Source organism: Mytilus californianus, unplaced genomic scaffold, assembly GCF_021869535.1.
Source record: "Mytilus californianus isolate M0D057914Y unplaced genomic scaffold, xbMytCali1.0.p SCAF_21, whole genome shotgun sequence".
NCBI classification, from domain to species: Eukaryota; Metazoa; Mollusca; class Bivalvia; order Mytilida; family Mytilidae; genus Mytilus; species Mytilus californianus.
The window spans coordinates 1,441,840-1,459,044 of record NW_026262670.1 but is presented as its reverse complement, the minus strand read 5'-3'; the positions used below and the strand labels follow the sequence as shown (position 1 = coordinate 1,459,044).

Here is a 17,205-nt window from a genome sequence, read left to right as displayed (position 1 = left end):
AAGCAATACATAAAATCATGCTGAGGTACAAAATCGGGTTGAGAAAATTAAAACGTCACAATGTTGCTATGGTGAGTAACGTTATAAATAGCAACTTTACCAGATTACAAGATTTTTTTGTATCCTGATGACTTGTGTTTAAATTTTTTCAACACTTTACAGTATTCCCGACGCGATTGGGAGTAGTACCTCTGGCCAAGGGAAGCCAGTCGAAATGGTATGGAATTGCCAGTAAAATGTCGTCTTTATTTGGAAATAAAGACGTTAATTAAACACAAGGTTTACACAGAACACAACTGACAATGATTTATTGTATAATTCGTTCCACTGTGCAAGAGTGCTAACACATGATGGCAGAATAATTTTAACAAACATTTTAACAACAAAAACATTGTATTTTTATTTTATTTTATTTTTAAAAAAAAATTTCTTTAAGGTTAACAATTTTTGTTTATCTTGATAATATAAAATGCATAAATTCCAACAATTACACGCTTTTTAAATATTTCCTCTCTGTCTGAATGTTTTATTAAGGAAGGATACTACTGATTGATGTAGTCATTGCTATACAGAAGAATCTATAATTATTACCTAATTTAACAGTAAGGACATTCATTAAAATCTATTTCTATGTTTTACTTACAGAAACTTCTTACAGCTGCTGATACTGGAGATATAGAAGCCTTAAAATTAAGTCTACAGAATGATGCAAACATTGATTTTCAAGGTGTAAGTAAAATAGTCACATTCAAAACTACTTTAATTTAATACTTCATAGAAAAATCATTATAAGATACGTCGTCTTATGGTACATGTACAATAAAAGACACAAAACTACATGTTACTTGAAAACAAAGCACAGTAAAACAGTATAAAACTACAAGTTACTTCACAATAAAGCACAATAAAACAGTAATAAACTACAAGCTACTTCAAAATAAAGCACAGTGAAACATTATAAAACTACAAGTTACTTCAAAATAAAGCACAGTAAAACAGTATATAACTACAAGTTACTTCAAAATGAAACACAGTGAAACAGTATAAAACTACAAGTTACTTCTAAATAAAGCACAGTATAACAGTATAAAACTACAAGTTACTTCAAAATAAAGCACAGTAAAACAGTATATAACTACAAGTTACTTCAAAATGAAGCACAGTGAAACAGTATAAAACTACAAGTTACTTCAAAATAAATCACAGTAAAACAGTATAAAACTACAAGTTACTTCAAAATAAAGCACAGTAAAACAGTATTAAACTAAAAGTTACTTCAAAATAAAGCACAGTATAACAGTATAAAACTACAAGTTACTTCAAAATAAAGCACAGTAAAACAGTATAAAACTACAAGTTACTTCAAAATAAATCACAGTAAAACAGTATAAAACTACAAGTTACTTCAAAATAAAGCACAGTAAAACAGTATTAAACTAAAAGTTACTTCAAAATAAAGCACAGTATAACAGTATAAAACTACAAGTTACTTCAAAATAAAGCACAGTAAAACAGTATAGAACTACAAGTTACTTCTAAAGAAAGAAATAAATCACAGTAAAACAGTATAAAACTACAAGTTACTTCAAAATAAAGCACAGTAATACAGTATAGAACTACAAGTTACTTCTAAAGAAAGAAATAAATAACAGTAAAATAGTATAAAACTAGAAGTTACTTCTAAAGAAAGAAATAAATCACAGGTAAACAGTATAAAACTACAAGTTACTTCAAAATAAAGCACAGTATAACAGTATAAAACTACAAGTTACTTCAAAATAAAGCACAGTAAAACAGTATAAAACTACAAGTTTAATACTTCAAAATGAAGCACAGTAAAACAGTATAGAACTACAAGCTACTTCTAAAGAAAGAAATAAATCACAGTAAAATAGTATAAAACTACAAGTTACTTCTAAAGAAAGAAAGAAATCACAGTAAAATAGTATAAAACTACAAGCTACTTCAAAATAAAGCACAGTAAAACAGTATTAAACTACAAGTTACTTCAAAATAAAGCACAGTGAAACAGTATAAAACTGCAAGTTACTTCAAAATAAAGAAATAAATCACAGTAAAATAGTATAAAACTACAAGTTTAATTCCTCAAAATAAAGCACAGTAAAACAGTAGAGAACTACAAGTTACTTCTAAATAAAACACAGTATAACAGTATAAAACTACAAGTTACTTCTAAATAAAGCACAGTATAACTGTATGAAACTACAAGTTACTTCTAAATAAAGCACAGTATAACAGTATGAAACTACAAGTTAGTTCAAAATAAAGCACAGTATAACAGTATAAAACTACAAGTTACTTCAAAATAAAGCACAGTATAAAAGTAAAAAACTACAAGTTACTTCAAAATAAAGCACAGTATAACAGTATAAAACTACAAGTTACTTCTAAATAAAGCACAGTATAACAATATGAAACTACAAGTTACTTCTAAATAAAGCACAGTATAACAGTATGAAACTACAAGTTAGTTCAAAATAAAGCACAGTATAACAGTATAAAACTACAAGTTACTTCAAAATAAAGCACAGTATAACAGTATAAAACTACAAGTTACTTCAAAATAAAGCACAGTAAAACAGTATAAAACTACAAGTTACTTCAAAATAAAGCACAGTAAAACAGTATAGAACTACAAGTTACTTCTAAAGAAAGAAATAAATCACAGTAAAATAGTATAAAACTAGAAGTTACTTCTAAAGAAAGAAATAAATCACAGGTAAACAGTATAAAACTACAAGTTACTTCAAAATAAAGCACAGTATAACAGTATAAAACTACAAGTTACTCCAAAATAAAGCACAGTAAAACAGTATAAAACTACAAGTTTAATACTTCAAAATGAAGCACAGTAAAACAGTATAGAACTACAAGTTACTTCTAAAGAAAGAAATAAATCACAGTAAAATAGTATTAAACTACAAGTTACTTCTAAAGAAAGAAAGAAATCACAGTAAAATAGTATAAAACTACAAGCTACTTCAAAATAAAGCACAGTCAAACAGTATTAAACTACAAGTTACTTCAAAATAAAGCACAGTCAAACAGTATAAAACTGCAAGTTACTTCAAAATAAAGAAATAAATCACAGTAAAATAGTATAAAACTACAAGTTTAATTCCTCAAAATAAAGCACAGTAAAACAGTAGAGAACTACAAGTTACTTCTAAATAAAACACAGTATAACAGTATGAAACTAAACGTTACTTCAAAATGAAGCACAGTAAAACAGTATAAAACTACAAGTTACTTCAAAATAAAGAAATAAATCACAGTAAAATAGTATAAAACTACAAGTTTAATTCCTCAAAATAAAGCACAGTAAAACAGTATAGAACTACAAGTTACTTCAAAATAAAGAAATAAATCACAGTAAAATAGTATAAAACTACAAGTTTAATTCCTCAAAATAAAGCACAGTAAAACAGTAGAGAACTACAAGTGACTTCTAAATAAAACACAGTAAAACAGTATAAAACTACAAGTTTAATTCCTCAAAATAAAGCACAGTAAAACAGTAGAGAACTACAAGTTACTTCTAAATAAAACACAGTATAACAGTATGAAACTAAACGTTACTTCAAAATGAAGCATGGTATAACAGTATGAAACTACAAGTTACTTCAAAATAAAGCACAGTAAAACAGTATAAAACTACAGGTTACTTCAAAATAAAACACAGTAAAACAGTATAGAACTACAAGTTACTTCTAAATAAAACACAGTATAACAGTATGAAACTAAACGTTACTTCAAAATGAAGCCCAGTGAAACAGTATAAAACTACAAGTTACTTCAAAATAAAGCACAGTAAAACAGTATTAAACTACAAGTTACTTCAAAATAAAGAAATAAATCACAGTAAAATAGTATAAAACTACAAGTTTAATTCCTCAAAATAAAGCACAGTAAAACAGTAGAGAACTACAAGTTACTTCTAAATAAAACACAGTATAACAGTATGAAACTAAACGTTACTTCAAAATGAAGCATGGTATAACAGTATGAAACTACAAGTTACTTCAAAATAAAGCACAGTAAAACAGTATAAAACTACAGGTTACTTCAAAATAAAACACAGTAAAACAGTATAGAACTACAAGTTACTTCTAAATAAAACACAGTATAACAGTATGAAACTAAACGTTACTTCAAAATGAAGCCCAGTGAAACAGTATAAAACTACAAGTTACTTCAAAATAAAGCACAGTAAAACAGTATTAAACTACAAGTTACTTCAAAATAAAGAAATAAATCACAGTAAAATAGTATAAAACTACAAGTTTAATTCCTCAAAATAAAGCACAGTAAAACAGTAGAGAACTACAAGTTACTTCTAAATAAAGCACAGTATAACAGTATGAAACTACACGTTACTTCAAAATGAAGCATGGTATAACAGTATGAAACTACAAGTTACTTCTAAATAAAGCACAGTAAAACAGTATAAAACTACAAGTTACTTCAAAATGAAGCACAGTAAAACAGTATAAAACTACAAGTTACTTCAAAATAAAGCACAGGAAAACAGTATAAAACTACAAGTTACTTCAAAATAAAGCACTGTATAATAGTATAAAACTACAAGTTACTTCTAAATAAAGCACAGTAAAACAGTATAAAACTACAAGTTACTTCAAAATAAAGCACAGTAAAACAGTAATAAACAACAAGTTACATCAAAATAAAGCACAGTAAAACAGTATAAAACTACAAGTTACTTCTAAAAAAAGAAATAAATCACAATAAAACAGTATAAAACTACAAGTTACTTCTAAATAAAGAAATAAACCACAGTAAAATAGTATAAGACTACAAGTTTAATACTTCAAAATAAAGCACAGTAAAACAGTATTAAACTACAAACTACTACAAAATAAAGCACAGTGAAACAGTATAAAACTACAAGTTACTTCAAAATAAAGCACAGTAAAACAGTATAAAACTACAAGTTACTTCTAAAAAAAGAAATAAATCACAATAAAATAGTATAAGACTACAAGTTTAATACTTCAAAATAAAGCACAGTAAAACAGTATAAAACTACAAGTTACTTCTAAAAAAAGAAATAAACCACAGTAAAATAGTATAAGACTACAAGTTTAATACTTCAAAATAAAGCACAGTAAAACAGTATTAAACTACAAACTACTACAAAATAAAGCACAGTGAAACAGTAGAAAACTACAAGTTACTTCTAAATAAAGATATAAACCACAGTAAAATAGTATAAGACTACAAGTTTAATACTTCAAAATAAAGCACAGTAAAACAGTATTAAACTACAAGCTACTACAAAATAAAGCACAGTAAAACATTATATAACAAACTACAAGTTACTTCTAAATAAATCACAGTGAAACAGTATAAAACTACACATTACTTCAAAATAAAGCACAGTATAACAGTATAAAACTACAAGTTACTTCAAAATGAAGCACATTAAAACAGTATTAAACTACAAGTTACTCCAAAATATACAACAGTAAAACAGTATAAAACTACAAGTTACTGCAAAATAAAGCACAGTAAAACAATATTAAACTACAAGTTACTTCAAAATAAACAATTAAACAGTATAAAACTACAAGTTACTTCAAAATGAAGCACAGTAAAACAGTATAAAACTTCAATTTACTTCAATATAAACAAAAGTAAAACAATATAAAACTACACAATTACTTAAAAATAAAAAACAATAAAACAGTATAAAACTACATGTTACTAATTTTGAACATTAATAGTATAAAACACACAACTACAAGTTACTTCAGAACAGATTTGTTAATCAGACAGATTTAATCATTATATCAACAAATACTTGTTAGGATTATATAAAGTCAGATGTCATTTTACTCAGAAAGTTGTAATGAATCCATTGATATAAATATTTTATTGATTTCTTCAAAAAAAAAAAAATTTCTACATGACAGTTTTGATGAAAGTTCTGACATCTCACAAAAACATTTTGTTTATTTGTTGTTTCTATACAATATAAATACAAGTGTGACTGGTAATTTTATTCAGTTTTGACCACTGATTCATGTGATATATATTTTGTTTATATTTATTACACAACATTGTCCAGTTTATCAGACAAGTTTTGATGTCAGTTGTATTATTCCAGGGTATTGGACGGACAGCATTAATGTTTGCTGCCAGGGGAGGACACCTGGAGATCTGCAGACTTCTCATTGATACAAGATGTAAGATCGACACCACAGATGTATGTTATCTACTTAGTCTGATCACATTACTATTAATCAACACAAAATCATGTTATTAAATAGACAGGTTTAATGAACAAATATTTGTAATAATTATATCAAGTGGGGTCTCATTTTACTCATATTATTGTTCTGAATCAGAAAATATAACCTTCTTTTATATTTCTTTAAAAAAATTATTTTATTAAAATGAATGATTATACTGAATCTACACTAAATCCTGATGTTAATTAGACAGTTTTAATGAACAAATATGTGTAAGAATCATATAAAGTGGGGTCTCATTTTGCTTGTTTTGTTCTACTGAATCCATTGATATAATTATTTTACACACTTCTTGAACAAAAATTTTTTTAAGATATCAGGTTTAATGGAAGTTTTGACATTTCACAACAAAACATGTTTATTTATTGTTTATATAGAATATAAATACAAGTGTGACTGGTCATTTTATTCAGTTTTGTCAACTGATTCATGTGATATATATTTTGTTTATATTTATTACACAACATTGTCCAGTTTATCAGACAAGTTTTGATGTCAGTTGTATTATTCCAGGTTGGTGGAGTGACAGCATTAATGAGGGCTGCCAGGGAAGGACACCTGGAGGTCTGTAGACTTCTCATTGATACAGGATGTAAGATCGACACCACAGATGTATGTTATCTACTTAGTCTGATCACATTACTATTAATCAACACAAAATCATGTTGTTAATCAGACAGTTTTAATGAACAAATATGTGTAAGAATCATATAAAGTGGGGTCTCATTTTGCTTGTTTTGTTCTACTGAATCCATTGATATAATTATTTTACACATTTCTTGAATTTTTTTTTTTTTTTAAGATATCAGGTTTAATGGAAGTTTTGACATTTCACAGCAAAACATGTTTATTTATTGTTTATATAGAATATAAATACAAGTGTGACTGGTCATTTTGTTGAGTTTTGACCACTGATTCATGTGATATATATTTTGTTTATATTTATTACACAACAGTGTCCAGTTTATCAGACAAGTTTTGATGTCAGTTGTATTATTCCAGGTTGGTGGATGGACAGCATTAATGATGGCTGCCAGTAGAGGACACCTGGAGATCTGTAGACTTCTCATTGATACAGGATGTAAGATCGACACCACAGATGTATGTTATCTACTTAGTCTGATCACATTACTATTAATCAACACAAAATCATGTTGTTAATCAGACAGGTTTAATGAAGAAATATTTGTAATAATTATATCAAGTGGGGTCTCATTTTACTCATATTATTGTTCTGAATCAGAAAATATTACTCCTTTTCATGTTTCTTTAAAAAAATTATTTTATTAAAATGAATGATTATACTGAATCTACACTAAATCCTGATGTTAATTAGACAGTTTTAATGAACAAATATTTGTAAGAATCATATAAAGTGGGGTCTCATTTTGCTTGTTTTGTTCTACTGAATCCATTGATATAATTATTTTACACATTTCTTGAAAATTTTTTTTTTTTAAGATATCAGGTTTAATGGAAGTTTTGACATTTCACAACAAAACATGTTTATTTATTGTTATATAGAATATAAATACAAGTGTGACTGGTCATTTTGTTGAGTTTTGACCACTGATTCATGTGATATATATTTTGTTTATATTTATTACACAACATTGTCCAGTTTATCAGACCAGTTTTAATGTCAGTTGTAGGATATGTTGTATATTATTGATATTGATAACAAAGTATTGTCCATAATATTTACATGTTATTTGGTTATATTATAGATCAATGGATACACAGCTTTACATTGGGGTGCTCAGAGGGGATATCTACAGACCACAAGATGTCTGGTAGAACAAGGAGGTGCCAGTCCCTTGGTTACAACACGTCGGGTAATATTTTATAGTATATACCCAGTGTTCAAGTATTAAGTAATGAATCACTAAAATGATGTATAAGATATGTTTGGTCAAATTGCTTTTTTTTCAAGGCTATAGTTAAAAGTCATATGATCCTTTAAATTGGACTTAAAATATGAAAAAGTTAAAAAGACTTGAATGGCTTAATTTTACTATAAAACACATGAACATAGACTATTATACTTGCTGTAATTAAAATCAGTGTAAACAAACAAATTGTCAAACAAAACTTACACCAATCCGTTGTCATGACAATTATAACAAAGACAAATTACTAGACAATATTTTTATGTTCAATAAGGAGGAAATAAAAATTGTTTTATTAGTTTTATATTGTGTTGGCACTTAGAAAATAATTTGAAAGAGATGATCCTATAAAGACTATATTTTTTTTTCCAATTCCTGTATTCAAGATGTCAAGTGGCAGAGATACCTAACATCTTTGTCAAAATTTATTTATTTGCTTATTTAAACAATAACACCAGTGATAACACTAAAAACTATAAAATGCTGTAAAATAACAATATACAGATATAGGAGGGTGTGGATGGGTTATACAGATAAAGGAGGGTGTAGATGGGCTATACAGGTATAGGAGGGTTTGGATTGGTTATACAGATATAGGAGGGTAAGGATGGGGTATACAGATATAGGAGGGTAAGGATGAGGTATACAGATATAGGTGGGTGTGGATGGGGTATACAGATATAGGAGGGTAAGGATGGGGTATACAGATATAGGAGGGTAAGGATGGGGTATACAGATATAGGAGGGTAAGGATGGGGTATACAGATATAGGAGGGTGTGGATGGGGTATACAGATATAGGAGGGTTTGGATTGGTTATACAGATATAGGAGGGTAAGGATGGGGAATACCGATATAGGAGGGTGGGATGAGGGATACAGATATAGGAGGGTAAGGATGGGGTATACTGATATAGGAGGGTAAGGATGGGGTATACAGATAAAGAAGGGTGTGGATGGGGTATACAGATATAGGAGGGTTTGGATTGGTTATATTGATATAGGAGGGTAAGGATGGGGTATACAGATATAGGAGGATGTGGATGGGGTATACAGATATAGGAGGGTTTGGATTGGTTATACAGATATAGGAGGGTAAGGATGGGGTATACAGATATAGGAGGGTGGGGATGAGGGATACAGATATAGGAGGGTAAGGATGGGGTATACTGATATAGGAGGGTAAGGATGGGGTATACAGATAAAGGAGGGTGTGGATGGGGTATACAGATATAGGAGGGTTTGGATTGGTTATACTGATATAGGAGGGTAAGGATGGGGTATACAGATATAGGAGGGTAAGGATGGGGGTATACAGATATAGGAGGGTGTGGATGGGATATACAGATATAGGAGGGTGTGGATGGAATATACTGATATAGGAGGGTAAGGATGGGGTATACAGATATAGGAGGGTTTGGATTGGTTATACTGATATAGGAGGGTAAGGATGGGGTATACAGATATAGGAGGGTAAGGATGGGGGTATACAGATATAGGAGGGTGTGGATGGGATATACAGTTATAGGAGGGTGTGGATGGAATATACTGATATAGGAGGGTAAGGATGGGGTATACAGATATAGGAGGGTGTGGATGGAGTATACATAGGAGAGTGTGGATGGGTTATTCTGATATAGGAAGGGTGTGGACGGGTATACAGATATAGGAGGGTGTGGATGGGGTATGCAGATATAGGAGGATTTGGATGGGGTATACAGATATTGGATGGTGTGGATTGGGTATACAGATATAGGAGGGTGTGGATGGGGTATACAGATATAGGAGGGTATGGACGGGGTATACAGATATTGGATGGTGTGGATGGGGTATACAGATATAGGTGGATGTGGATGGGGTATACAGATATAGGAGGAGGTGGATTGGGTATAGAGATATAGGAGGGTTTGGACGGGTTATACAGATATAGGAGGGTGTGGATTAGGTTTACAGATATAGGAGTGTGTGGATTGGGTATACAGATATAGGATGGTGTGGATTGGGTATACAGATATAGAAGGGTGTGGATGGGGTACCGTAGAAAGGCTTGTATAGTCAGCGGTTTTATTCTCAAAAATTGGACCTTCCTGACGGGGTGCGGACTATAGAGTACAATAAGCAAGAAATAAGAGAAAAATTTCAATTTCGCGGGCGAGGTGGTTTGTTTACGTTCCGCCATCTTTGTATTTATATTGTAGAGGGCGCTTTTATCATTTTTCAAACTAATAATTTTAACTCACCCATATTAATAAATTATTTCTATTCAATATCTGATAAATATAAAAACTAAACCTTTCATTACAAATTTCTCGTTTCTTTTCAATGCATTGGTTGAAATAAACTGGTATCTGCTTGATTGAAACGATACAAACATAGTGAAAAAGACAACCGTAAACCAGCTTAGAATTTGTAAACTACAAAACATAATCGGTTATTGTTCGTTCCGTTTTGGTGTTTCATACTGACTAATATGGTTTGTATTCGCTTAAGACCCTTCAAACATTAATGTGATAGATATATTAAAGACTTTTTTACAAAAGGATGGAACTGTTTTACTTTCAAAGTCGTATTATAGTGATATCTGTTATGTACGGATTTCGACTCTCACCAGTTAATTTCTTCTTTTTCATGTGCTTTTTAAACTTCCTGTTTAAACATACACAAGTTTCTAAATTGTTTTTTAAGTGAATTAAACTTATTTTAACAATCATGAAGCGTTCTAGAATCATTTACAAGCAGTTTCAGCTTCTGTTTGATGAAGGAAAACAGGTTTTTCCAAGAAAATACCGCAAACGACTGCACAGGATTTGAAATTACCGGAGAAGTGGGTGCGGACTATGTACCAGTGCGAACTATACAAGCCTTTCTACGGTATACAGATATAGGAGGGTAAGGATGGGGTATACAGATATAGGATGGTGTGGATTGGGTATACAGATATAGGAGGGTATGTACGGGGTATACAGACATAGGAGGGGGGTATACAGACGTAGGAGGGTTTGGAGGGGGTATACAGATATAGGAGGGTGTGTATATAGATGATAATTAAGGCAATGTATGTAAAGACAACTGTTTAGCCATTATATTTATATACAACAAATGTATTTCCACCAACGGCGACGTCACTGACAACATGACTTCGAAAATGGACAAGTACAATAGTACGGATGATATGTTCCAGCGACAATCTCAACAGTGGATGGGCTATACAAATATAGAATTTGGATAGGGTATACAGACATAGGAGGGTGTGGATGGGGGATACAGATGTAAGAGGGTGTGGATGGGGTAAACAGATATAGGAGGGTGTGGATGGAGTATACAAATGTTAGAGAGTGTGGATGGGGTATACAGATAGAGGAGGGTGTGGATGGGGTATACAGGTAGAGGAGATTGTGGATGGGGTAAACAGGTAGAGGAGGATGTGGATTGGGTATACAGATATCGGAGGTTGTGGATTGGTACACTAATATAGGAGGGTGTGGATGGGTATATATAGATATAGGAGGGTGTGGAGGGTTATAGAGATATAGGCAAACAATTAATGAATAGAAAATAATATAAGAATATAAAGAACTGTCCATAATGTGTCCAAAAAATGTAAAAAGATAGTTAAAGATGAAGACCCCCAAAATCCCACACCCCTTATGTAGATATAAGGATGCATTTATCATTCTTCAAACTGCTAAGAAAATTAAGAAGACCAAATGGGGACAGATGGAGCATTTATTCATATGCCTTTAAAAAAAAAGAGTTAAAAGCCTTTTTCAAGTCTTCAGAAAATTGTGAAAAATAATTTGAATGTTGTCTCAAGAGATATATTTACTGAACGAAAATAATATGGTTAGCATCTGTAAAAATAAAATAAAACATCACTCAGCTGCTACTTATACTAATTGTAAGATATGTTTTACAAAAGTCTTCTTTGTAATTAAGTCTCCCAAACTTCTGGGAAGACTTATTGTTTTTGCTCAGTTATTCTTCTTCTTCTTCTTCTTCTTCCGCCGCTTTTAAATTTGAACTTGTCCGCACCCGTTCTCCAAAACCGCTTGTCAGATTAACTTAGGGTTTCACAATATGTTAGACTAACATGTCTAGTGGTGCAATCAGGGTTTTGTTTGTGCAATGGGGTTTATAAAGGGGTACTTTGAGGGGCAAAAAGAAAAGAGGGTTTTACTATAGAACCCTATGGGATTTTATTTTTACAAATTTTCAAATGAGTATAAATTGAAAACCGTTTGTGATAGACACAATCTTTTTAATTGAAAATGTTCTGAATGATAAAGCCCATTTAATGAAAAACAGGGTTAGTCCCCAGGGGTCACCCCCACCCCCTGCCATTTAAAAAAGTTCTAATACCTTGTAAGTGGTCAAGATCCCAACCCCTAAACCATATATATTTTGGTTTGTCATGCTAAGATGGTTTGAATGATATACAGGGTTAGTCCCCAGGGGTATTCCCGACCCCCTGCCATTTGAAAAAGTTCTAATATCTTGTAAATGGCCGAGATCCCCAACCCTAAACCATATATATTCTGGTTTGTCATGATAAAGCACATCAAATGTTATACAGGGTTAGTCCCCAGGGGTCACCCCCACCCCATGCCATTTAAGAAAGATCTAATATCTTGTAAATGGTCAAGATCCCCACCCCTAAATCGTATATATTCTGGTTTGTCATGCTAAGATGGTTTGAATGATATACAGGGTTAGTCCCCAGGGGTCATCCAGACCCCCTGCCATTTGAGAAAGTTCTAATATCTTGTAAATGGTTGAGATCCCCACCCCTAAACCATATATGTTCTGGTTTGTCATGATAAAGCACATCAAATGTAATACAGGGTTAGTCCCCAGGGGTCACCCCCACTCCATGCCATTTAAGAAAGATCTAATATCTTGTAAGTGGTCAAGATCCCCACCCCTAAATCGTATATATTCTGGTTTGTCATGCTAAGATGGTTTGAATGATACACAGGGTTAGTCCCCAGGGGTATTCCCGACCCCCTGCCATTTGAGAAAGTTCTAATATCTTGTAAATGGCCGAGATCCCCACCCCTAAACCATATATATTCTGGCCATGGTTTGTCATGATAAAGCACATCAAATGTTATACAGGGTTAGTCTCCAGGGGTCACCCCCACCCCATGCCATTTAAGGAAGATCTAATATTTTGTAAGTGGTCAAGATCCCCACCCCTAAATCGTATATATTCTGGTTTGTCATGCTAAGATGGTTTGAATGATATACAGGGTTAGTCCCTAGGGGTCATCCCGACCCCCTGCCATTTGAGAAAGTTCTAATATCTTGTAAATGGTTGAGATCCCCACCCCTAAACCATATATATTCTGGTTTGTCATGATAAAGCACATCAAATGTAATACAGGGTTAGTCCCCAGGGGTCACCCCCACTCCATGCCATTTAAGAAAGATCTAATATCTTGTAAGTGGTCAAGATCCCCACCCCTAAATCGTATATATTCTGGTTTGTCATGCTAAGATGGTTTGAATGATACACAGGGTTAGTCCCCAGGGGACTTCCCGACCCCCTGCCATTTGAGAAAGTTCTAATATCTTGTAAATTGTCGAGATCCCCATCCCTAAACCATATATATTCTGGTTTGTCATGATAAAGCACATCAAATGAAATACTGGGTTAGTCCCCATGGGTCACCCCCACCCCATGCCATTTAAAAAAGTTCTAATATCTTGTAAGTGGTCGAGATCCACACCCCTAAACCATATATATTTTGGTTTGTCATGCTAAGATGGTTTGAATGATATACAGGGTTAGTCCCCAGGGGTATTCCCGACCCCCTGCCATTTGAGAAAGTTCTAATATCTTGTAAATGGTTGAGATCCCCACCCCTAAACCATATATATTCTGGTTTGTCATGATAAAGCACATCAAATGTTATACAGGGTTAGTCCCCAGGGGTCACCCCCACCCCATGCCATTTAAAAAAGATCTAATATCTTGTAAGTGGTCAAGATCCCCACCCCTAAATCGTATATATTCTGGTTTGTCATGCTAAGATGGTTTGAATGATAAACAGGGTTAGTCCCCAGGGGTCATCCCGACCCCCTGCCATTTGAGAAAGTTCTAATATCTTGTAAATGGTTGAGATCCCCACCCCAAAACCATATATATTCTGGTTTGTCATGATAAAGCACATCAAATGTAATACAGGATTAGTCCCCAGGGGTCACCTCCACCCCATGCCATTTAAGAAAGATCTAATATCTTGTAAGTGGTCAAGATCCCCACCCCTAAATCGTATATATTCTGGTTTGTCATGCTAAGATGGTTTGGATGATATACAGGGTTAGTCCCCAGGGGTCATCCCGACCCCTGCCATTTGAGAAAGTTCTAATATCTTGTAAATGGTCGAGATCCCCACCCCTAAACCATATATATTCTGGTTTTTCATGATAAAGCACATCAAATGTAATACAGGGTTAGTCCCCAGGGGTCAACCCCACCCCATGCCATTTAAGAAAGTTCTTATATCTTGTAAATGGTCGAGATCCCCACCTTTAAACCATATATATTCTGGTTTGTCATGCTAAGATTGTTTGAATGATATACAGGGTTAGTCCCCAGGGGTCATCCCGACCCCCTGCCATTTGAGAAAGTTTTAATATCTTGTAAATGGTCGAGATCCCCACCCCTAAACCATATATATTCTGGTTTGTCATGATAAAGCACATCAAATGAAATACAGGGTTAGTCCCCAGGGGTCACCCCCACCCCCTGCCATTTAAGAAAGTTCTAATATCTTGTAAGTGGTCAAGATCACCACCCCTAAACCATATATATTCTGGTTTGTCATGCTAAGATGGTTTGAATGATATACAGGGTTAGTCCCCAGGGGTCATCCCGACCCCCTGCCATTTGAGAAAGTTCTAATATCTTGTAAATGGTTGAGATCCCCACCCCTAAACCATATATATTCTGGTTTGTCATGCCAAGATGATTTGAATGATATACAGGGTTAGTCCCCAGGCATCACTAATGCATATAACTTTACTGGACCAAACCAATTTTCACTGGACTTTTCCCAATGACAGGCGACCCTGGGAATTACTAATTATGGGAGCTTCGTTTGGGAGACTTCGTAACAGCATCCTGTTACAATCATTTCTTGTTAACAGATGAAAGTAATATAAAGATGTATCTGTATTTTAGGGACAGACTCCATACGATCTAGCAGCAGAATGGAAGAGAGGGCAGTATAAAGAAGTGATGGAGTACTTACAGGTACATATAGTGTTGAATTACACATGCTTCAAGTAGAAAAGAAGTTACAAAATATAAAGAAATATAAAACTAAGAAAACAAATGCTGCAAAGCCAAGACACTTCAGGAGAAAAATCTTTAAACAATTAAACATTCTTTAAGTCTTGAAAAAAAGTTTCAAATTGTAATGCAATTATTTGTTAACATGGTTTTGATTGGACAACATCATCTATTTGAGGTGTTAAATGCCATGCTTTAAGGGACTTTAACTAGCTAAGCCGTCATTTTTCAATTCACTAATTTATTGTTATGTGTTTTCTTCAATAATCAACAAAATTAGCAGATGTCTTCTATTTCATTCTATAGTGAACGAGGCGAGAGCAGGTTTTTTAAATTCGATTTATGATATTCTTACACCGACAGTATGTCGAAAATTAACTTTTTTTGGAAAATTTTATATAGTATGAGATAACTGTATTGTATTTTATGCTTGGCCTACATAAAACTTTGTCCTACTTTAGCAAATATCCTTTTACCTAGTTAACTTCTCAGTTCTGTATCACTAGCGTTTTAACATTCAGGTTGTGAGTTTGAGTTCTTCAAGTTGCAGGACTTCCTAATTCACTCAAGCAATTGGTTTTCCACACATTTTTTTCGTGTTGCTGTCCCAAGTCAGGAGCCTGTAATTCAGTGGTTGTCATTTGTTGCTGTGTTACCTATTTGTTTTGCGTTCATTTTTTTGTACATAAATTAGGCCTTTTGTTTTTTCGTTTGAATTGTTTTACATTTGTCATTTAGGGCCTTTGATAGCTTTGCTCATTGTTGAAGGCTGTAAGGTGACCTACAGTTGTTAATTTCTGTGTCATTTGGTCTCTTGTGAAGAATTGTCTCTGTCTCGAAATAGAAGTTCCTTCATAACATTCAAATGGAAAAAGTATTTTGGAATATTATTTCCACTGGAATAAATATTACAGTATATGTTCCTCACGGAATAAATGATATAGAATATTTGTTCCAACAGGAACAGATATTGTGACATTGTTTATAACAAAGTTTCTAGTGGAACATCTGTTAGGCGGAACAAATATACGTTGACAGATGTCTCATTGGCAATCATACCACATCTTCTTTTTTATATTTAAGATTTTGATTTGATATTTGGTATATAGTTTTACCATGACAAATTACAGATCTATCAAGTTCAGATTTTGTTCCGGTCTGATGATTTTTTGAAGAGTTATCCTCCTTTGACTTAGAAAATTCAGGCAAGTAATCAGTTTTCCACACATTTTTTTTTTTCATGCTTTAAGATTATGATTTGATATTTGGTATATAGTTTGACCATGACAAGTTACAGATCAAGTTCAGATTTTGTTCCGGACTGATGATTTTGTGCAGAGTTTTCGTCCTTGGACTTGAAAAATTCATGCAAATAATCAATTTTTCAATTATGCTTGAAGATATTGATTTGATATTTGGTATATAGTGTTAACATGACAAGTTATAGTTCAAGATCAAATTTTATTTCGGTTCTGATAATCATTTTGCAGAGTTATTGTTCTTGGACTTCACGCAAATACTCAGTTTACCACACGTTATTCCATCATGGTTGAGGATATTGGTGTAATATGTGTTATATAGTTTACAACATGACAATTAATAGATCAAATTAGAATTTTGTTCCAATAAAATGAATTTTCAACATGTGGGGAACTGTGTATTGCAATGCAATAGTCTCCGAGTACTTGTTTTTTTGTTTTTTTTTGTCTCTTATCTCAAAAACTTTAT

At 32.6% G+C, this 17,205-nt stretch overlaps 2 protein-coding genes across 17 annotated transcripts in view; one reads left to right on the top strand and one right to left on the bottom strand.

Moving 5' to 3' along the window:
* Positions 1-17,205, bottom strand: part of LOC127731904 (zinc finger C2HC domain-containing protein 1A-like) — a 384,322-nt gene that overhangs the window by 127,270 nt on the left and 239,847 nt on the right. The window lies entirely within an intron of this gene.
* The window catches only part of LOC127731935 (uncharacterized), a 159,603-nt gene that overhangs the window by 45,504 nt on the left and 96,894 nt on the right, over positions 1-17,205 (top strand). For 6 of the 16 annotated variants that reach the window (XR_007995911.1, XM_052240785.1, XM_052240786.1 and 3 more), the window contains 6 exons: positions 646-729; positions 6,149-6,247; positions 6,807-6,905; positions 7,296-7,394; positions 8,021-8,128; positions 15,367-15,438. Coding sequence is in view for 15 of the 16 variants with exons in the window: in XM_052240785.1 (XP_052096745.1) it covers positions 646-729; positions 6,149-6,247; positions 6,807-6,905; positions 7,296-7,394; positions 8,021-8,128; positions 15,367-15,438 (561 nt within the window). In the remaining variant the exon portion in view is untranslated. Of the gene's footprint in view, positions 1-645; positions 730-6,148; positions 6,248-6,806; positions 6,906-7,295; positions 7,395-8,020; positions 11,128-15,366; positions 15,439-17,205 lie in introns of those variants that run through there. The other 10 variants (XM_052240791.1, XM_052240790.1, XM_052240793.1 and 7 more) reach the window with 10 other exon arrangements.